General features: G+C 38.5%; 1 protein-coding gene across 1 annotated transcript; it reads left to right on the top strand.

Moving 5' to 3' along the window:
- Positions 1-1,077: 1,077 nt before the first annotated feature.
- cap1 (CAP, adenylate cyclase-associated protein 1 (yeast)) lies at positions 1,078-23,666 on the top strand. The gene is made up of 13 exons (XM_041808995.1): positions 1,078-1,221; positions 9,364-9,468; positions 9,606-9,706; positions 9,818-9,895; positions 12,525-12,668; positions 15,005-15,090; positions 16,646-16,751; positions 17,665-17,848; positions 18,378-18,559; positions 18,803-18,926; positions 20,649-20,731; positions 21,096-21,242; positions 22,405-23,666. Exons 2-13 carry the CDS (start codon positions 9,366-9,368, stop codon positions 22,486-22,488), a joined length of 1,422 nt encoding a protein of 473 aa, XP_041664929.1. The 5' UTR covers positions 1,078-1,221; positions 9,364-9,365; the 3' UTR covers positions 22,489-23,666.

Raw genomic sequence — 23,666 nt, 5'->3', positions numbered from 1 at the left:
TGGTAGGGAAAGTGGTGAAAGGCAGTTAAAAAGTGTTAAACTGGGTTAAAAGTGGGAAAAGGGGCAAAAAATTAGAGCAAACTGGAAAAAAGAGAAAAAGGGGATTGAAATACAACAAGGAGAAAAACATGGTGAGGAAAAATGGTGAAAGGCAGTTAAAAGTAGAAAGAATATGCAAAAAGTGGAGACAAAAATTGAGAGAACAGTGGCAAAATTAGGTTAGGCAAAAGTGGCAAACATAGGTAAGAAAATGGTGAAAGGTGGTTAAAAAAGTACCAAAATATTTGGGAAAAAATGGCATGAAAAATGTTTAATAGTGGCAATGGGTTGCAGAGGCAAAATATGCAAGAAGCTGCAAAATGGGTTTAAAAGTGGTAAACAGGGGCAGAAACAGCAATGAAAAGGGGTCTTAAAGTGTCTAATAAGCAAATTGAACACCAGAAACCAATAATAGCTTGACCCACTTATCCGCTCAAAAATGGGGTAACTGTTATCCAGGACACTAATGCTGCTGATCCAAAACATATGCATTGATATCATCAATTAATCAGAACTGGGGAGGGCCCATTTGCTGTTTTATTCAGGGCTCAGCCAACTCTGTGGGCAGTCCTGACTCTGACAGGGTTTTCCTGTGTGCAAGTACACAAAGCTACTCAATTACAATAATTTAAGTAAATATGTTATCAGTTAATTTCCAAGCCTGCTTAATGAATGCAGAGCTTCCAGCCCCAGTAAATGTAGTGATACATCCTTAGTGGAGACCGAGAAAGCCCAGAAAAAAACATGTTGAGGCATGATAGGGAACAAGAAACATGCAGTCCTGAACAGCATGCTGCAGCGCGTGAGCAGCATACGCCTGTACTCTGATGTAGGCTAAATAATTTATCACTTTACCCTGTATTACACTGAGTGTTAATGAGCTGGCATGATGACATAACTGCCCTGTAGCATCCTAATATATCATAAAGGGAAGGGGAAGACAAACTTCTTTATTTCCCCTCGTATTTCTGCCCTCTATCGCTCACATTCCTTATATGGGAAAGGAATTAGTTGCGCGAACAAGGGCGGAAACGCAGCGCGGTGTCAGCTGGGTAAATTCACCGACATCCAGGAAGAAAAAGACGAAGCTCAGTCTGCCCTGCGAGCCTGCACACTGCACACTCCCACGGCGAAATTGACAGCAATTTTGAACACCAAATCACTGCTTGACCACTTTAGCAGGTAAGCTACGCGCAGTTGTTGATATTTGTAGTTTATATCGCCTTAGAAGCGTCAAGTTTTCAGAGAAAGAGACGACAAACAGCGTCGCCGCTTCCTGCTTTCGCCGCTGCATCGAAATCATTCAGAAATTATTTATTGAAATCGGCGTGATGCTAACAAACACACGCCCGGCTAGCTGAGACTGTTAGCCACAAATCTGACATTCAGACACCACCAACAAATATCAGTAAATGCTTAAATAATCAGTCGGATTCATGCTTCTTCATTCTGTCGCCAAATGTGGCAACTTCATGTCTTTTCTGCAGACATTAGCTAACACAGGGAGGGGTGTGTGTGTAAGAAAAAAAATCAGGAAATGCCGAAAGACAGTGGAAGACACTCGACAAGAGGGAGGATAGATAAGAAACATGACGTGCTCACTAGTTGTGTTATTATTATGTTTGTGCTAAATCGTAACACAACACAAACGGCTAGGAGGGAGCAAGATAAGCTAGCTTTGTCACTGTCGCAGATGGAGTTTTGACAGATTTTCACTGTTCTTACATCGAAACGAGTTTACAATAAGTTAGCGTAATAAAGTTCTAACTCTTTTTGGTTATCCAACCTGGCAAATCCAACCACACCACCTCTTATTCAATCAACATTTGACTTTATTTGGTAGGTGGGGGATAAACTTGCCCAGGGCGCAGAATTCCTCACAACACCTACCGGCTCCGCTAGCTGTTAGCATCGCTAGCTCCAAAGCTAGCATCCTCCTTGCCTTTAACCGTCTGATTGAAACCTCAGTGATCGCATTAACATCAGCGGCTTGAACTTGATTTGTCTGAGCCTTCAGCCCGCTGAAGTAGGACTGTCAGGGCGGTTAAAGCTCGTTGCTGCGGCCTACTTCTTCCTCTGTGAAAAAAATAATGGGCCATGATTTATTTTTGTCCAGAAGGTTGAAAAATTAAGCGAGTTCTTTATGTCTGCACGCCTGGCCCTGAGGCACAAACCCTCACACAGGCCTAACCCACTTCACTGCCCTGCATGCTGAGGCTGCACTTCTGCCTTTTCTCTGTTAAAGTTGGCTTTTGAATCTGCTGGCAGGGTTTTGTACATTGCAGTGGTACGGAAAATACACCTTGATTCATGCAAATGGCCTCCCATCAGCTGTCATGCACACTGCTTTGATGTAAATACAGTAAAACTATCTGCCTCAAGGAAGTTAAGCCATCTGTTACAAAAAGCATTATTTAGTACAGCATTTTAGCACTCACCATCATTGTACCTTTGTAGACATGTATATGGTTTAATACAGGGTTGTCATTATACCACCAAACTACTGCATCTTAAATTGCATGATTATGTTTGCAGCATTCTTGACTAGAAAGTGCTGTGAGCTAGAGAGACTGCACTGTGTGAACTGCACAGGGATGTTTGCAGTGTTTCAGCATTTGAAGTGAATTTAATCCAGATGTTAATACATCTATAGATAAAAAGACATCCCTCTTAAAATATGAACATCTGACTTGTATTTTACATGCCTCTCAGCATCAGTCACGGTGCTTTCGGCATAGCACATGATTAATTTAATTGCAGATGTTGCATGATTGCATGTTAAACACTTGTAAGTTGGTATGAATGCAGTTCTAATTTTAAAAAGTAAACATTATTCCTGCTTTTTATAAAAAAAAACTTTCCAATGAAAAGACCAGAGCCTGTTTTGTCAGGGATGAGGCTGTCAAAGCCTCGGTGCATTTGGTGCTATATGTGCAACTTTAGACGATGTGCGACGAATTTTAGTCACACCGTGACTACAAATGTTGGTTGACTGCCTTTTTTACATGACTAAGCTTAAGCTAAAGCTGCAATTTAATCTAATTTGCAATTAATTGCCCAGCCCTAGTGAAAACGGGTAATAAGTGAAATTTAAAATGTCAACAAATACAAGCATGATAATAATTAAAATAATAGTGATAATAATAAATAGATAATATCTGTTTTTGAGGGAGTGCTGATGTGGGCAAAACTTAACACTTTGAAACGTTTACACCTGTGGGCGAAAGGACACAGCAATTATTCAATCCCAATAATCCTGATTTCATGATCATAGGGAGTCAAAAAAATAATGATTAAAATTGAACTTGATTAATTTACTTGCTCTATCTATCAGCTGCGGATTTAATGCAGTCTCTACTTGTAAGTAGGCCAAATTCACTGCTTTTAACAAAGCTTGATAAGACAAACTATCATACTGAACTTATGATTGTCCTGGTTTATTCACATGAAACCCCTCATTAAATTCTAGTTAAAGTATCTGCTTGAAACTCATGTTCCTCCACCCCAGTTTTGACTGCCTTGCCTTTTTTAGGTCTTAAAGGATAATCAAAGGAAAATGTTATGAAAGGCACTATTCCCTGGCGCGAGTCAACGCTATATCTGCTCTGTCTCTGGAAAGTTGTTTCTACTTAGCTTGACAGTGGAGTTTCCCTGATGCTCAGCTTTTGGCTTGAACATATGTTGTGGTCATATTACTTCAGCGCACTTTGGGAAATCTATTTGAGCTTTTAAAGGGATGTCGAAAGGAAACCACACAGTTCAAATGTTCTTCATTGAGGGTTATAAACAGGAAGACATTATAGTCTTCCTCAGTTGGTTTTAAGGTGTATATTACTCCCTCAAACACCTGGAGGGACCACTCCCTTCCTGTTGTTGCTGGTGAGTCATCTCAGCTGAGACCAGGAAGTGTAGCAGTTGAACTGTGGTTACTGCAGGTAAACCATAAATGCTGCTGCAGCTCTGAACATGTAGGCATTTAGGTCAAGGGTAGTAAGGGCGTGTGTCCTGCTTATATCTAATTTTACCTCTGCGTCTGCGAAGAAATGAGCAAGTCCATGTGGCATGTAACAGGCTTTTAACTAAACCCATTTTAAAAGCAGAAAACATTTAGGCTAGGTATTTATGTTTTCTTTATTTAACAAAGCAGGTATATCTTGATTCCTGTTTTACTAACATAACCTAACAGCCTGTTTGATGACAACCATATGTAACCAACGCTAGCTGGTGTCTGTATGACACAAAAGACTCTGACAAAGTGTTGGTATTTGATGACCTGGAACCAGAAGTGATTCAGCAATATTAAGTACTTCAATGTGAATGAATGTGGCAGCCGAAAGGGAACTTGCTGCTTTAAAAGTGACCACAGTATCTGTTGTAAAAGTAGTGCTATTTGTTTGGATCACATGTTTTTAAAGTGTTATTTTTTGGCTCATGGACTCACTGTTTTTAATGCTGGTGGTGATACACTTCTGTTTAACATGACTTCATTTGACAGCCTGAGGGTTGACACCATTAATAACATGCCTCACCCAATTTAGACGCCATTATCCTGCAAACAACATGACTGAGACTGGCTTTGCTCAGTTTGAGTCATATGATGACAAAATACTTAAAATACAAAGCACTTCGAAGTTAAACAGGACGGTTAATCTCTTCGTCATTTGGTGATTTTTGCCAGTGTTGCTGATAAAATACCTGCTTTCCAGAGAATCAGAATCAGCTTTATTGGCCAAGTATGTGTGCACATACAAGGAATTTGACTCCAGTAACTTTTGCTCTCTTGTACAAAAAACACGGAACTTAAATAAGCGTGAAACAAAGATATATACATATATACAACATAAATTAGGCATTAAGATAAATTAGGCTTTAACAAGCAAAGAGAAATTGCAAACTGAAAGTAAGAGCACATATATACAACGTTACGGGAGTATGTACATTGAATATATACAATAGTGCAGAGTTACAAATATTAATTAATTATTATTATATTCCAAAAAACAAAGCAAAATGTAAAATGATGTGGTGCATTTATCCTTTATTGTAATAAAATAAACCTGATTTAGTTGAGTTCTATATAAAATCAGTAGCTATTAGGTGAAATGTACTTCATATGCTTTAATTACTGCTGGGGATGATGGGAGGTCGACTGTCTTTGGCGCTTTTATTTTGGGGGTCATGGGCTGAGAAGTTTAGGAACCCCTGTGCTAGATCATCTGTGCCCCCCTTTCAAAAATAATGATGGTTTTGAAGTGTGTATTTCTGAGAACAAAACATGCAAATATTTATTTGCATAAGAAATAACAAAACCTGAATGTTCAACAGAACTGCTTTCATAATAAATCAACATTTTCAACATTTTCTTTCCCTTTTTTGACATTAGAAGTACTTCTGCAAACTGCAAATGTAGTGGCACTATTGTCAACTTAAAGGCCTCTCTGAGGGTAATTTATTTTAACTTCTGAAGTACTACTTAACACAAAAATAATTGCAGCCTTTATGCGATTATGTAATTGCACAGCCTGATGCCCATTGCTATTAGATTAATCGTGCAGCACTAATATGGAGCCATGCAGAGGACACAGACAGACACTGTGCTGAAGCTCCTGACGCCCAAACTTAGTTCTGTTCAGCAGAGGAGGAAAAGTTTTGAAATATTTCAGGATAAAATGGAAGTTTTCCTTTTATGCATTCAAAAATGTTAATTGTCCAAGTAAGTACAATGCCAGCTGTAAAAGATACTAGAACATACAAACATAATGGTCCAAATTTGGCAATTTTGACTTAAAATGACTTAACATCTGCTGCAAATGAGATAACTGATCCACTATTCTGCTGCCATACCTGTTTTTAAACGAAGTCGTAAAATTTTATTCCCAGAAAGTCTATTACATCCAAATCTGGAAGCTAGAATGATTTTACCTCTGTTTTCTAACTAGTAAGTTGAGTTTGAGTGAGTCTTTAGCTTCATCTGTCACAGCCAAAAACCTCCCAGTCATCAGATCTGTGCAGATTTAGTTGTCTCTTTGTAGTGAAAGCGAGACGGTGGCAGCAGGTTTATCTTGTGTGTTCTTCATTAGTGAGAGTGGCCTGTTTGTCTCCTTTCACTGTGAGCCAGGTGTAAGTACCTGAGACTGCCTTCACTCTCAGCCAAAGAGACCAAGGTGGTGTCAGGTTACAGCCATCTTATGTAACGCTAGCCTCCCTCTCATTTGGTCTGCGTATGTGTGTGTAAGATTATGCTAGACTTGGATTAAGTTTGTTAATCTTGTACTTAAAGGGGTGAGTTGGGAGAATCAGTTTACATGTTGACCCACAGACTGATGATATTTACTGACGACTGGAGCTGCTGTGAGTTTGGAGTGATGTTTTTAAAACCCCAAAGGGTCTGTAAAAGACATAACTTGGATAACAGGGCAGGTCTGCACTCTGCAGAGTCTGAAACATGTAATGATGTGCACATTTTTACTTAGCAAGTCCTGACCTGCTTTACAGACCCGTTCTTCCTCTGTCTCCTCTTCTTCTTCAATCTATTGTGCACAAAGAAACTGAACACGGTGTCTGAGTTCAAAGGATGTCTAGTTTTTATAGCATGGTAACTGCAGCCTTGCAGATAGATATTAATGTCATACTGATTCCAGTAAATAGCTAAGTAGTCTGGTAGCAGTGGAGTTTGAATATAATGAAGTAGATAAGATCATTAAAAACGTAGAGAAGTATAAGCAAAGAGCTTTCTGTCTCATTTCCGTTCTTCTGTTTTTACACTCCCATGTTCACCTTTCACTCAGTCATGCAACGAGTGTGTGTTTGGATAAAGTCTGAAAGATTGCAAATTGAGGAACAAGGTCTTGATCTGAGTCTCGGGACTGAACCCTCAGAGACATTTATGGCGTCTGGTGTAGTGCTGCTGTAATGTGCAGCTGTGACTGTACTGGACCAGGTTACGATATGCTATGGCAGTATAACACGCAAACGAAATCCCGAGTCTAATGTAGGGCTGGGGAGTTAATTAATAACTACATTAAATTGTTATGTGGCCTGCTGAGATTTCAAACTGCAGAAGCTGCAGTATTGCTCTACACACCCTGCTACACTGTCTTTTAAAGAAAAGTTTACAAACTTCCTACTTTTCTTGTTTTTTAATACGTTTCTTAATCAGATTAAGTATGATATAAAATGGCCAATACCTTCAATATAACAACTTGTACCAAATTTGCAATATGAGCCAAAATAATTGTAATTAAACACTTCTTTTAGAATCGTTCATCCCTAGTTTCTGTGAAATATCGTGCTGGCTATAATACAGAATGATTTCTTGCCTGTCTTTGTAGCTTTATATATAAGATGGGGAACCTAACAATAATGGCATATTAACCCTTTCATCCCCAGGCCCTTTTCCAGTGTTCAAGCTTGAAAATGACATACCCAAATACAACTATTTCTCTGCAACTACAAAGTCTGCATGAATAAGCTTGGCATCAATGTAAAGATAACTGTTCACAGGTTTCAGCAGACGTTTAAAATCCCTGTAGAACTTACTGGGACTGAGTAAATAAAGATGGAAAATAGCATAACTGATTTTTTTCTGCCTAAAAATGTTTACACTTTTGGAGTAAATATCTCCTGTGTGTCTGGCATGAAATATTGTGAAATTATTGAGGGTGCCTTGTTTGGACTAAAGTACTGTGTTTAGATGAACTGTAGTTTTGACATCTTTCCGTTCTACTGGTTGTGGTCTGAGTTGTGATTTGTTTAGGTGGAAATGTTGTGCTTGTTAGTTTGCAGTGATCTGTGGGCTTTAAACAGTGTGTGACTGTGACAGGACTCTGTTGATGGACTCTGAGACTGCCTTTTAAAGGTTTTCCTCAGAGGAGAGCTAGCCCCAGACATGGGGCCTCTAGGGATGAAAGGGTTTTAAATCACAATCGCAATATTGGAAAAAAAAAATGCAACTGGATTGTTTTTGCCAACTGTTCATCCACAGTTTCCTGGTTTGGTTACCAGAATACTGCAGAGAATTACGATAGTTTTGAAGTGTGAATTGCTCAACTCAAAATAACTGCTTTCAAAATATAGGTAAATAAAGGTCTTACTAAAAAGAGCAATAGTGGCACGATTGTAAACTGAAAGGCCTTTCTGCGGGCATTTTTGAAAACCTCTTAAGTACTAGTTATTACAAGAATTATTACGGTCTTTTATGGGATGTTGTGGTTGCACAGCCTGACATTGCAATTAGATAAACTGTGAAACACTAGTCAGGTGTGCAGTACATAAATCCACAAGTGCTTGACATTGTATAGAAAAAAAAATGTAAAATGGGACTGCCTGGAAGGAAAATATGTCCTTTAATAATAATAATAATAATAATAATAATAATAATAATAATAATAATAATAACAACATTTAAAATCTTGCTGATTTGATGTTTCCTCCAATATAGCACCAAAATATTAACACTTAGTATTTGACTGAAAAACACAAACGGCTTGCATCTTGCCTGCTTTGATTAAATTTATTTTTGCTATATTTATTTGAATCCTCCTTCAGTATGGTCACATATATTAACATCCTGAGGGGGTTAGTTAGTCACACCCCTCATGTCCTCTGCTCATAATAGACTGTTAGCTTCACTCTGATCCAGATATCCATTCACAGAGACAAATAAATTCTTGGAAGAATACTGTCAACGGGAGCTGGCATGTCATTAGCCCAGGTAGAGTTGTTTTCTCCTTATAATGTTTTATTGATAAGAGCATTGTGTATGGGTTCTTTGCCCAGACGGTACTGGACCAGCCTCTTTTTGGATTAAACCATTACATCAAAATGAATGGCAGCAAATAAAAGATTTTGTCTTTAGTTGTTTAAAAGCTTAAAAAATGAAAACTGTAAAGTTTAATGGTTATTGAGAGCCCAAATCCAATAGCCATGAAGTATGCATAAAAAGTATGGCTTTTCTGAATAAGGATTGGCACCATGGCATTATAAAGTTATAGGTGTGTGTGAGTGTCTGTTCAGTCTGTCAATCTGGACATAAACCCCATCATGCAGGGCTGAAAGTACGACACCATGCCAGATCTCTGGTGTGAGGCTGCGAGGGGCAAAAAAGTAGTGATAAATCTCAGCTGATCCAACTTTGCCCGCCAATCAGAAACGGTGTGGGGCGGGACTTGGTAATGTTGGACATGTTGGCTTTGAGCTCAGAGGGGAAGTATTCATGAAACTAATTCAAAACGGGGCTCTCAACGACGTGTGGCTGCAGTATAATTTACTAGGAACAAATTGAATGCTTTGTTCTCATCTTTGATGTGTTTCTCCTCCTCACAGGTATGGCTGAATTGGCAGGTCTGGTGCAGCGGCTGGAGGTAGCCGTGGGTCGTCTGGAGTCCATGTCAGGCTCAGGAGGCGGCGCTGGAGGAGATGCTGGGGGAGGTAAAGACCAGATATGATCGTTGTGGAATAACCACACCTATCATGAATAAGATGTCGGGTTAACTGTGAATAATGTTTCTAACATTTATTTAAAAAAACATTTTAGTGCTTTCTCAATCCTCCTGATCTTTCTGTAGCTGTGTCTGCGTACGTCGAGGCCTTTGACGAGATCGTCAATGGTCCCGTGGCCGAGTATTTGAGACTCAGCCAGAAAATAGGGGGTGACGTCCAGAAACATGTGAGTTGGTTTACGTTTTATATTTTACTAAATACCCAAGTTAACTTAACTCACCTGAACACCACCAAAATCTGTGTGTCCATGGAATATGAATCTTTTTTTCCCTTTCAGGCAGAAATGTTACAGCAGGGGTTCACCTGTGAGAGAAAAATCCTCATGACTGCCTCCTCCTGTCAGAAGCCCGCTGATGTGAGTTGAAAACTTAATCTTTCAGTTAACTGAATTACACTGATCATTACATTTGCATAATTGATCATGCTGGCCTCTTTAAAGCTGCTTTTGAATATTTTAGATGGGGATGTTTGATATTGTTTGTATCACATGAGCAGAAAGCAGATGATGTGACTGTGGTGCATTCATACAGGCAAAAAAAAAAAACTGTCATTATAGCGTAGGACTTTTTTTGCTTCTTCCTGACTGACAGGGAAAGTTTCACACTTGTTATTTTCACTTTAGCACACCTGAAATTTCATGCAGACCTCCCAAGAAATCTTCCCAAGCTGTTTTTTCACACCTGCACCTCACATCGGACACAGTGCTTGTCAGATGGAAGAGCTGTGTGCCTCAGGAGGCAGGAGACGGCATAAAATGTGACACAATAGATGCTGACAAAGCAATAGTCTGTTATGTTGTGCTGCAGAGATTTTTGCCCTTACCAATGCCTAGACCAGCTTATAAATGATGCTGTGTTTGATACAACTTTTCCTGTTAACGTTCAGCTGTGTTGCTCCACCACTCCCACTTATTCAACAGAGCACTTCACAGCAAAACAGGCAACTTAAATATTAGGGATGCACAGTATTATTGATGTGATATCAGTATCAGCAGCTGTATTAGCTTAAAAAGTAAAATCTGTATCAGCAGATAAATAATTTTAACCAGTATTTTGGCTATAAAAACCTGCCTACATCAGCTGTAAATTTATGAGCAGAAGTTAATTATCCTGCATCCATATTGTTTATCACATGACTAAGGAGGTCTTAAAGCAGTGTTATTCAATCTGCTCAATTAAAAGAGCCAAGTTGTTGATAAAATACCTTTGCAAGAGCCACAATCCACACCCAGGGGTGGGAATCCAATAATAATCAGAGCATGCAGAGTTTGGTTTCACCTTTCATTTATATCATTACCTCCGCCAAGGAGGTTATGTGATCGACAGGGTTTGTTAGTTTGTTTGTTAGCAACATAACTCAAAAAGTTATGGACAGATTTTAAAGACATTTTCAGGGAATGTCAGAAATGGCATAAGGAAGAACTGATTAGATTTTGGGACTGGGACTGATCCGGATCACCATCTGGATCCAGGAATTTTTTGAAGAATTCTTTACTATTGGGAGATAGGGCTAATGGCGGAGGTCTGCGCTCTCCGAGTGCTTTTCTAGTTTTTTTTTTTTTTTTTTTACCTGTAGTCAGTTAAGATAATTTTTAGAAATAAAGAGCTAGTTTAAGCAATCACTTTTTATCCCCCCTGTCAACTCCGTCAAAAACAGTCATTCTCAATTCATTTTATTCTGCTTGTTTGTTAAAATACCAGCTAATCTAGATGCAATAATGGCTAATTTATTTAGAAATGTTAGTTTAATATGGTTAATAATAAAGATAAAGTTCAAGAAAATTATGAAATTCAGGGATGAGATACTTCAGCTGAGTGAAAAGGTTAACTAATGCATTTCCTAATGCGTTTCAGATGAAGTTGACAAAATTCAAGATATGATTGGTAAAAAATAAATCATATCAGGGAATTAAATCTGTTCCTTCCCACAACTGCAAGTTGAAACCTCAACCTATACAAATCTCCACTTCAGGTGATTAAAGTTAAACAAAAGTTCATGGTCACCGTAAGAACCTGTTTGTCCCTTTTCTCAAGAACCAGTGATTTTAGTCTTCCATGTTCTTTTTTACATCCGATAGAAATATACAGACCTAAAATTAAATTTGACTTTTAAAGCCTGCTGCATAAGTGTGGGTAATGCATTGATTGATGTTACTTGTAATGGATCATACGGGAATTATTTTTCTATTTTAAACTTAAAAGAGCCACAAGTTGTCACAAAAGAGACATGAGTTGAGTATCAGTGTCTTAAAGTGTAACAAAAAGCTTCAAATTTAAATACAGAAACAAATCTAGGGCTTGCCACAAGTGCCAGCTGTCAGAAAAACAACCAGCTAGTAATTTAAAAACATTTGCTGCTCTATTGTTGACTTCATGTAGTTTGACTAGCATGTTATGACCTGCTTTTTTGTGTATTTTAGAAACACTCATCTTTGCTAAAGCCATTACCATCATGAATAAGATGCCTACTGGAGTGATCCTGTTTATTTACAATAGCTTACTACTCCAAACGTCTGTGAAAAACCATGCTAATCACAGTAAATTTTCATTAATCTTCACAACTAACCTGAACTCTGTTCTTCTCTGAAGATTAGCAAATTGTTATATTCAAATAATATGAAGTCATTTTAAACAAATGGCCTTCATGAATGGTATCAAAAGAGTTGAGATCGACGCACTGGTGAACAGAAGACATAAAGCAGTTTCATTACGTGCACAGGGATTGCACCAATTGTTCGCAAATGTCATATTTTTCCTCTTGGGTGTGGAATTTTTATTTTAATCAAATAAATGAGTATCTTTTCTTTAAAGTGATTTCAAAGTGTTCAGTCCAGTGAGGGTCTTTATGATACAGTTATGGAGGAGAGGCTGGTTTGTTTATGATCCTAACTGTTGTGGATAAAGCTGTTCATCGTACTAGAGTTTACAGAGATGAGCCTGTACCTTTTGACTGATGTGAATTCTTGTGTCGTCTTTCTTTTTCAGGACGTTTTGAATAAAATCATGCAGCCAGTGAGCGCAATTGTAGTACAGGTACAGGCATTTCGTGAGAAGAACCGCAGCTCACCGCTCTTCAACCATCTCTCTGCTGTGAGCGAGAGCGTGCCAGCGCTCGGCTGGGTCGCTGTGGTGAGTCTGCAGCTTTTTGGGGTGGTGGTTTGTGTGTTTGAGAGAGTGGCTGCATGCGTGCGTGAGCTTTGTTTGTGAGAGAAAAAATGAGTGTGTAATATCCGGAAACAAGCCACTTACACTCTGTCATCACTGTCTGGTGATCGGCAGTTTCTTGGCTGATGGACGACCACCACAAACAGAGCGTCACTGTCTAATGTTTAGAGAATTAACTCTTTGTTTGTTGTTTTGATTCTAATGAATAATTCATCTGTTTTCAAATGCGCACAATGGACGCTCTCATTACTTGTATGTCTACTCCAGTATCTTGAAGATCTCATTATAAATACAGCCTTCAAGCTGAATTCATGACTTGGACCACTCTTTTCCTACTCTTGTACTCAGTTTGAGAGGTGCTTTCACATTGTGGAAAATCTCTCACTTCTTTGCTCAGAGCTGGAAGAGAGGAGGGATTACATTCATGTGAAAATGCTCGACCCAGCAGCAGTTTTGCTAAGTAGAATATTGGAAATAGTCAGAAACTGCTATCATAGATGCCAATACATACCTATCAATATCCTAAAACCTCACTCATGTGTAGAGGAGTACCTTCACAGCAAGGTTGGGGATCAACAGTACTCTTTAATAAACTGAGTCTTTTCTATAATATCAATGCTTTTGTGTGATTTGGTGGAAAGATGAGACATTACGTTGGAACATATTTCTCCTTCGTACAACTGTTTATGCAAGTCTCACCTAATGAGGTTTTATTCACCTTCACCTAAAGGGTTGTTTCCACCCAGCAGACTGGTTCAGTTTGCTACACTACAGGGGGCTTTTATTTGTTTCTGTCATCAAAAGTTGGAAAAGGTCCTAGATAACTGACATATTCCCTCCTACTTTTTTTGGGTATCTGTCTCAAAGAGATGGAGTGACAGACACATTGAAGGTTTTGCACAAAACACGGCTGTCTGCTCAGTCAGTCAATCAATCAATAAGTCAGTTAATTCACCATTTAATTCAACCATTAAAAATACAATACAATCCATCATGATAATTAATTAAAAACTCATTTGTGAAAGGGACTCCCCAGAAGCTATGTGGAGCTTGTAAGTGGGGCTCCATGAGGAGAGGGTGAAAACAGACTCAAATCTTCTTAAATTAGGGATATTTGGACTCAACAGAGATCCATACTGTTTCCTGGACCGTGGACGTTGATATGTGGCTACAATTCTGGTTTCCTGACATTTACATGGATCTGATTTCACAAATACAAAACAGAGCTTGAAAACTCACATCAAACTGATTCATCAGTGATGGATCTGAAGCTGAATTACTGACGTTTTAGATCAGTTGTTTCTCTGTATTTCACTGATTAACTTACTTCTTTTTACTTCTGGTTATCTGTGAAAAGATTCATCTATGGTTGTTGGATCTGTTTGGAAAACTTCAGGATGATATTTCAAGATGAGATTTATGTTCGCCAAGCTGTCTTACTTGGTCTAGTTGAATTTAAACAGCCAAAGGTCACATATTATGGAAAATATATCTTTTCAGGCTATTCTAACAAAACTATGTGCCCCTGTCCTGTCCACAATCCCCCAAAGAATCAGAACCCACCCCACCTTTCAGAATAAAGTGTGCTGAAACAAGCTAGTCTCAGATTTCCTCGTCATGATGTCATGTGGGGAGTTAGCTCAGCCCCCAGGTTCTGTTGGCCCTTCCCTGCTTGGAAGAAAGTCCTGCCTCCTCTCCTAAACTGAGAGGAGGAAACTGTGCCGATCATTCAAAGGGTGGAAAAGAAGCAAGCGGTGTCAGACGGTGCTTACATACGCCCGTTTCCACCAAGTGGTCCGGTTCTGTGTAGTACAGTTTGCCACGTAAACCCTGATCTAGTTTGTTTCCACAGCCAATGTTAGTCAAGCCTCAAGGAAATCCGTCTCTTTTTAGAGATCCAGATCATTCGGCTCAGCTCAGTAATTAGAGTCGGTGTTTTGGCGCTTCATTTGGTACCACTTCGGCTTTTAAATTGTCTATTAAATAACAAGAGAAAGTTGGAAAAAGAAAACTGGTACTCAAATCATCTCAAAACTAGATGTGACTATTAAAGCTTTGAGCTTGTGGAGGGATTACAACATTTAACTTTAAGAGTCAAACTCGAGCAAATTGCCATAAATCGTGTCATCTAGAATTTGGAGAGGATGGCTGCCTTTTCCCCTACTTTCAGGCCTCTTTTGAAGTTGATCTAATTGCCTCCAGACTCTACCTCCATACTTTTCCAACTTTAAACTAGAAAGAGAATATAATGAACAGCTTTAGTAACGATTAAATTAACTTTCTCCTCTTTTTTCCTTCAGGCTCCTAAACCATGTCCGTATGTCAAAGAGATGCAGGATGCCGCCATGTTCTACACCAACCGTGTGCTCAAGGACTTCAAGGAAAAGTAAGTAAACTTTTGTTTTTGTCTTCGTCAATAGCAGCTAAACTGTAAACTTTAAAATGCAACCTAAAAAAATCCTGATCTCCCTTCACTGCTCTGAGATTTTTAACCTCTTTGTTTAGATTTGTTTATGCTTGAAAAGGGACAGATGAACTTTAACATGCAGCCAAGCTCAGTCCATCTGTCCTCCATCTTTCCTTCCTCCTGGCTCTTTTATACTTCAGTTTTACTGAGTCAGCACTTCCACTCGACACTGACGCATGCTGCTGCTGCTAGACTTCCTGTATTTTTAACCTGAGACCAAAGTTTTTTTGTTTACAAGAAGACTTCAGCTACAGTCCTGTTAAAAGGTTGAAGTTGTTCTGAGCCTGTTGATAGACTGACAACATATGGTGCAATAAAGTCTCTGAAGTCTTTAAAGCTTTTCAGAGATTGATTCAGAAGGAAGTTGTTGTTTACGATTAAAAGAAGAGGGAAAACACCCATAGAAATCTAAATGTTTTTAAAATGCTTCTTCTAGAAAAAAAAGCTTAGCACTCCTTCAGAAAAAGTAAAAAGCCCTGTTTAGAAAGGTTTTTCATTACACAATTGCTGAAAACATACAGAAGTCATATTTTCAAATAGAGCTGCATTGATTTCCATTGTCATCCTTGCCATGAATGCATTGTTTTCAATCATGTGATCCTGAATGTCCGTTGGGGTCAAGAAGTGGGAACAGCTGTTGGGAATGAATAGGAAAGGAAATATAGTACTTAAAAAGCTCTAAATGGACCTGTGTGCTGCAATAACCAGCACAAAATTGTACATGCATTGAATATGATCCCTACACTTTACAAACAAGTTTTTTGATTTGTTTTTTTTTAACCACAGTTTGAGAGATTTACCTGATGTGGAGGCGATTAGCATCACAAATCTTGCACAGTTCCTAGCATTTAGCGTTGTCTAGTCAGATGAAGGACGACAAGAGTCTTGTACAGGGCTAAGAGGCTACACGAGCCCCTTTAACAGATAAAAGAGTCCTTGTTTTGTCTCAAATGTTCTTTTTATTGAAACTGTGATGTACTATCAACCAAATAAACCTTATGGGGTAAGACAAGTAAATGCTAGCCATTTATGAGCGTGCCTTTAATGTTAGCTACACTAGCTAGCTCTCATTTGAGTGCCAGTTTCCTTTCCTCCATCCTGTTGTTATTTAATCCATATTTAAAAAGTTAAATGGAGAGTCATTTAGGAGCCAACCAGCTCTACTGAGCTGAGCCAAACAATCTGGACCTTTAAAAAGATGGATTTCCCATCACAATGAGCGAGGCTTGACAGACATCTGCTGATGAAACACAGTGCTAAACAAAGATAAAACTCTACTGAACTGAACCAGGTCACTTAATGGAAATGGACCATACATGAGCGTTTTTCACTTTAAACACTTTGCATCCCTAAGGGGAGTTCTCTCCTGCCGCATGATGTCATCTGAACCTTTATACAGTGGAAATAGGAATAAAAGTAGCTGTAAATGCCAAGATTAGATAAAAAACCTCCTGTTTTCATCTCATCCTTGCAGGGATAAGACACATGTGGACTGGGTGAAGGCTTATATCAACATCTGGACTGAATTGCAGAACTACATCAAACAGCACCACACCACCGGGCTGTGCTGGAGCAAGAGTGTGAGTCTGCAGAAAGTTTATTCTTTTATTATTATTATTATTATTATTATTATTATTATTATTATTATTTAATTCACAATTTTAATCCTTTGAAGGGGGAATTTACAAGGTAAACGGAACCTTTTGGAAAGACGTGCATTTTCAGGAAGTTTGTTATTGATTCAAAAAGAAGTAGCAATCGCAATGTTTATTTGCAATGAGTCTTTCACTGAAAAATATATGCTACCACAACACATTGCTGCAGCACCATCATTTGCCATTATGGTGCTGTTTTTCACCATTTCACTAAAAACTTCCAGCTTTTGCAGCACAAAAATTGCATCTGGTCATACAATGACTTTGATGATATTTTATCTAATCTTTCATCCTTGTAAGAATGTCAAAACAAGATTTTTCTCATTAAAATGCAAGCAATTGAAAATTGTATGAAATGGTAAGCAAAAAGAACCAAACAAAATGAAGCTTAAAACACATTTTTATCTAAGAGATTTTCAATTAAGGGAATTTCCTATGATGCTTAAAAAATTAAGACGCTCCTTAAAATCCTATTTAATGTCCAATTAGAAGCCTTAAACTGGCTTAAAGCAACACTGTTGTCACTTTTAGACTACGTCACTACCACCATTTGGGACCAAAAATCAGTATTTTCACCGTCTTTGAACATGTTGTACATCCATTCATCAGCAGATAAGATTTTAAATGTCATAGTTCATATGTTGACTTTTCTGGTGGTCTAACTTCACGTACTGTTCTTCTTATTATTGCTTGTATCAACAGAGACTCCCGTATTTTATCACACTTTTAGTGAAGTACCTGATATCTGCTTAATGATGATTATCTCAGCACAAATCTATATTAAATCATCTGCTAAGCTTATGGAAAATTAACATTTTACACATTATTCATTCTTCAGGGTCCCAAAGCATCAGCTTCTGCAGCTCCCCCCTGTGCTCCCACTGGTGGTTGTCCCCCCCCTCCTCCCCCTGGACCTCCTCCTCCAATGGACTTTGGTGAAAGCGGCAGCGGTGGCGGCGATCCTGGGGCAAGTCGCAACGCTCTGTTCGCCTCCATCAACAAAGGGGCTGACATCACCAAAGGCAGGTGGTTTCGTTTATCATAGAGGGGCTATGAATGATTCTCATACCATACGTGCAGCTGTTTGTCTTTTATCCATAGATGTGATTGATTTCTCTCTGTTTCAGCTTTAATAGCAGCTGAAATGTTCCGACAGTCAGGAAAGCAACAAAAAAAATGTTTTAATTAAAATGACTGTGTAAAGTCAAATAAATAAGTATTTAAAGGTGTGAAAATGGGGAAATTCAACATTTTCTTCCCAGTTTTTCTTTACATGAGGTGATAAAAATCCTCAGTTTTTATTTATCATTTGTTAAAAGCAAATTTCTAATAATTCATGTTTAGTTATGTAGTCTGCTCTGATTCGTGTGTACAAAAATACTCTCAAGAATGGACAGGTGAGATTATTTTTTGCAAAGTGGCACAGAATTTTTTTTGTGGCATTTGGCTCTATTGTGTTATTTTTGAGACTATCAGAGTTTGTAGGGTGTTTTATTTTGAAAAATGCCCTGCTGCAACCTGAACATGAACCTCTTTTCTTAAACTATCCAGGCCTGAAACACGTGAGTGATGACCAGAAGACCCACAAGAATCCAAATCTGAGGGGTCAGTCTGCTTCCGTACGCAGCGGACCCAAACCTTTCTCTTCCCCTTCTTCCCGGCCTGCTGCATCTGCAGCCCCCACCCGCACGCTGCCCCCCGTGTGTGAGCTGGACGGAAAGAAGTGGAAAGTGGTGCGTTGCTTGGTTCACTTTTACTTTAGAGGATTATCTTATACAAGTCCAAGATGGAGCTGAAATTATCACATTAAAACTTATTTAGTTAAAAAGTATGTTTGACTTTTCTTAGATTGTATTTTTTAATGTATATATCGTATTTCATTAAATAAAGACAGACATGTAGAACATGTTGTTTGGCTGGCAGTTTCACTTTAACCCGGTCACTAAAACTAAAGCTTGTGTTTTATTGTTCTGCAGGAGAACCAAGAAGACGCAGCCAACCTGGTGATTGACGATACTGAGCTCAAACAGGTGGTCTATGCTTTCAAATGCAACAAAAGCTGCCTGACGGTTAAGGGCAAAATCAACTCCATCACTGTAGGTAAGAAAAACATCTTTACGTAGGATTAAACTTCAACAACACAATCTTTAAGAGAGAGGGAAGACAAACTGTGAGAGGGATGGTGGACACACGCTTGTGTTCAGAATCTGTTAAATCTAAACAGACATGTTTCCAAAGGCTACCGCCTCCTCTCCTTCGTAGAAATATAGATCTGCTTATGAAGACAATAAATATGTTTGTTTTATAAAATGGTTTTGAATAAAGAAACTGTTAAAGGCCAATAAGGAATACTTAACCTCCTATGACCCAGAATCCTCATAGAGGACATTACATTTTGAGTTCCCTGCACCATAACTCTTAATTTTATTGAACTTAGAACTGTTGGCCTAATTTGTGGACACTTTGTCTGCCATCTTGTGGTCACAAAAGCACATTACAATTATGTATGTCCGTTCCAGATGGCTGCCATTCTTACCAAAATACTTCACAGCGAAAGCATAGAAATGTACTGTAGCTTGGGCAGATTTTGGAAAGAAACCAACAGTTTACAAGCAAAAGTGATTAAAAATTCTTATAGCAGGCGGTACAGATTAGTCTACATTGATTTTTATTGATATGGGATACATTTCCAATAAATGTAGAAAGGTGGATCTTTAGTGTTTCTCAATATTCAGAAATAGAAAATTCTATGGGATTTTTTTTCAGGATATTTTCACCTGTTTTTTGCATCAGTTTTTTAGAATTATCCATAATGTGTTAATGGTATCTTTACTGTTTTATACAGTAAATAAAGCCACACTTGAAGAAAAAATACTTGTGTTGAAATACAAAGTTTAGTTATTTTCTTCTCAGATCTTACTAATACCAAATAATTTGGAGATATCAAAAATGCATATCAATAAAAGCTCAGGCCTTAGGGTGTTAAATGTTGCCTGTGTAGGGTGAAACTTACCAAAACTGGCTCAAAAATGGAGATCTAGCTGAAGCACTGAGCCAGCTTGCTGATTTTTATGCTTATATATCACCTGAATAGCTCTTAAGTTATGTTGCAATGATTTCCGGAAGAAAATATATCAAAGATACAATGTAGAAGTGTCAAAACTAACAGATATTTAGACAATTTGGCACGTCTGTCTGTGTAATATGTTGAAAAGTTATACAAAATATCTATACATATACTTGGATCTGCTGGTGAGAAACAATCAAGTGAAAAAGGCTGCAGACAAAGTTGTCACTAAAGACTAGACCGGTGGTTCCAAAAGTGGGGGTCGAGACCCCCAGGGGGGTCCCCAGACAGTGAAGGAGGTTGCGGGATGCTTCCCAAAAAAGCCAAAGAGAAATGTAATATGATTTAAAATCATGAATTTTTGATATTATTTTAAAAGAAATAATAAAATGAGTCCGATTTCAAATTAAAAGTAGTTATCAAGTGGTATTTGTGCTTACGTATAAGTAAAAGTTATGAAAATGACCTAAAAACAAGTTGCTTTGTGCAGCCTCATGAGCTTTATCCCCTTTAGATGGGGGTCCCTGATCTCTGATGCCATTATTATGGGGGTCAATGGCGGAAAAGGTTGGGAGCCCTGGGCTAGACCACAGTCTTGAACTAAACTATTATAATAACAGATCTATAGTCAAGGATTGTGGTAAACCTTCTACAGGATTTTTCTGATAATGTTTAAATGTAATAGACAAATCTTGCATTGTTAAACACCATACCTCCCCTGTCCTCCTAAATCAATGTTTGTTTATCTCTGCCAGACAACTGTAAGAAAATGGGCCTGGTGTTCCAAGACGTCGTGGGCATCGTAGAGATCATCAACTCTAAGGATGTCAAGATCCAGGTGAGACCAACATACGCTATAAAAATAAAATGCTGTTACAACACCACACCAAACGATTTCTGCTAGAGATCATTGATAGGAAAATCTAGTTTTTGGAAATTTTGATTTTCTCTTGAACTTTCTCTGCTGCTACTTTCGGACTTTCCCTGCACTGGTTGTACATGTGTCAGAATAAATCTTATCTTGATAATTTGCACATTGGCTTAAAGATAAGTCATTTGGGAACAGCTGCCAAAATAAGCTTCAGAATAAATTCAAGAATTAGGCTCAGCTAACAAAATATATGATCTTGCCGCATATAAATTAGCCTTTTCTAAGATTTCTTTTTATTTTGGGTTAGTAAAGTGGTCCTTTTTCTGTCCAGGTCTTGGGTAAAGTCCCCACCATCTCCATCAACAAGACGGACGGCTGCCATGTCTACCTGAGCAAAGACTCGCTGAACTGTGAGATCGTCAGCGCCAAGAGCTCAGAGATGAACATCTTGGTACCCCAAGGCGAAGACGGCGACTTTGTGAGTAACTTTTTTCAAGTAGTTATCATCCCTCACTTGTATTTCAGTGCCATAAGAATGGGCACTAAAATCAATTTTGGAGGAGAGAGGAGCTCTGACTATTGAGATTGATGGTTTTAAAGTGTGGGGTGGGATGGGTCAGGAAGTTTCTGTCTTAGGATCTAGGGTCGAGGTCTGATTACGATACTTAAACAATGACCGATCTAACCGAGGCTACCATTGCTAACGGCCCACCTTTAGCTACTTCATCGTTCCCCTCAAATGATACTGATTGGTCGGAGCAGTTTTCAGTTCTGCACAAACTTTGTGGATTGGAGCTTTTTAAGATGGATTTAAAAGGTTAAATCAGAAATCCTACTCTTCTCAGTTTTGAAGAAGTGACATTGATGACCACAGTTGTTCTAAAAGTTGAAGTGATTTAATCTTTGAGTCCTCAGGGCACTGAGCGCTGAAAACAGTCGACTGCTTTAGCTTGGTTGAAGAGAAGTGCTGCCAGCGACAAGGGAAAAAAAGGGATGCACAATTTTACCCGCAAATATACTTTTATCCGTAGATATGTAAATTTCTGCAGATATTTCCAGCTGATAAGTCGTTGTATTACACATATTGTCCTTAAATATCAGTAAAATGTATAAATACCATTGGGTATAGTTGGTTTTGAGGCCCTGCACACTGAAGGAGGGCCACCGAGAACTTTCAACAATTTGAACAATTTAAAATACCTGTATCGGCTAAAATGAGTTTGTGAATATCAGCATGCTGGAGAAATCCAATGTGGTGCATCCCTAAAAATATTACTGTGAAGTAGTTCTAGGTAATAAACCAAGTTTTGTTTCAGTCACAATTTTGGCTTCACACAATCACAAAAATATGCCATTAAAAAACCCAATGTGATATTTATGTTATTATGTAGCGTTACTTTTGTCTCTGTTTTTTTTTTCTCCACTCATTTATTTTCTTTTGTTTTTCAAAGTAAGTGTTCATGTTTGGTAAATGGATGTGATAGGTTTACATTTATAACCTCAATTAATAATCTTATTTAATAATCATTATCACGGCATCAATTGAAATGATCAGAATTCATTTTTTCGTCCTACTATGAACTAGTTAAACATTTTTGAAACTGAATTAAAGACTACGTCCTTGTTTGCTTTCTCTTAAGGTGGAGACCCCTGTTCCAGAGCAGTTTAAGACCATCTGGGACGGCAAGAAGTTCGTCACCACAGCATCAGAGATCGCCGGATAGACGGTGGCGTGGCAGCGTTTGAAACGACCACCCTCCTCCACACCATCCCCACATCCCTTTTTTTGCAAAAAAATGCCTTCCTGACTGATCCACCGCCCCACCAGCTAACTCTCACACTGTAGACTTGAAATTTGGACCTCATGCATTTATATCTTCCTCCCTCTTCATTTTATCAGCCAATCACAGCTTCAGCTGTCCCTTCCTATCAGCCAATGAGAGGACTGCTCGCTTTTTATTCTCTGGAGCAAATCCTCCAGCCAATCAGCAGGGAGCAGCTTGTCCTTCAGATAGTTTTGTCCCCTGTGAGCACTTTTCAAAAACATTCCTGAGTTTTGCCAATAGCTGCGATGCTCTGTGTGATATTTTGTATCTATCAGGATGATGCTAAGCTAAATTTAACACGTAGAATAGCCAATGTGGGAAAAAGGCTTTCCCTAAGACACAAGCACTGCAGCCAATCAGGACGCTTAAGGCTGTTGTTCTTTCCTCTCTGGACAGGAGGGGCTGGTGTTAGTTTTAAAGTCTGATCGGTTCCTGTTTCATTATATGCAATTTAAAGGTGAAGCACTTCCAACAAAGCCCTTTTAAAGAAGATAGCGACATCCATATCACCTCAGCTGATGTTGTCTGTATTATTAACACTCGTGGTGAATAAATAAGTGTCGGAGCATATAAATAACAGTAAAATCACATTCTACACATCAGGAAACTCTCCATCTAGACAATTATTATGTTAAAGCTGCCGGATAAATATCATTCCATATGCTTGCCCTCAAACCCACACATCAGACATTCCTTATGTCAAAAATTACAATAAAAAAACATTCCATGTAAGGAGACGTGTAAGAGTAAGTTTGCAAGAAAGAGACAGAGATGTTGGTTAAAATATGGAGGATTAAGAAGAGGCTGAAAAGACCCACCCACTACCATGCTTCAAATCTCCACCTCAGTCTCTAGTGGAAATATCTGCTGTAATCATCTGTATAAATATGAACAATTATTGAAAAGTCTTAAATAATCGTAGCCACGTCTTTGGTTTTCAGCTCACGCCGCTGTACAGCTGCTCGCTGACTTTTCTTTTATATCGTCTCTTTTTCTTTTACCTCCTTTTTATTTCGGGTCCAAAATCAGAGTTTTGCTCATTAGTACTGGAGACATCATTAAAAATGTTGCAATAA

This window comes from Cheilinus undulatus, linkage group 16, assembly GCF_018320785.1.
Source record: "Cheilinus undulatus linkage group 16, ASM1832078v1, whole genome shotgun sequence".
NCBI lineage: Eukaryota > Metazoa > Chordata > Actinopteri > Labriformes > Labridae > Cheilinus > Cheilinus undulatus.
This window is presented reverse-complemented; position numbering and strand designations above follow the sequence as displayed.

Excerpts from the sequence above, each read along its gene's own strand:
- cap1 (XM_041808995.1), top strand. The coding sequence starts at position 9,366 with ATGGCTGAATTGGCAGGTCTGGTGCAGCGGCTGGAGGTAGCCGTGGGT. Across the intron at positions 9,707-9,817 it reads GGGGTGACGTCCAGAAACAT|GCAGAAATGTTACAGCAGGG; the intron begins GTGAGTTGGTTT and ends TTTCCCTTTCAG. Across the intron at positions 21,243-22,404 it reads AAGGCGAAGACGGCGACTTT|GTGGAGACCCCTGTTCCAGA; the intron begins GTGAGTAACTTT and ends CTTTCTCTTAAG.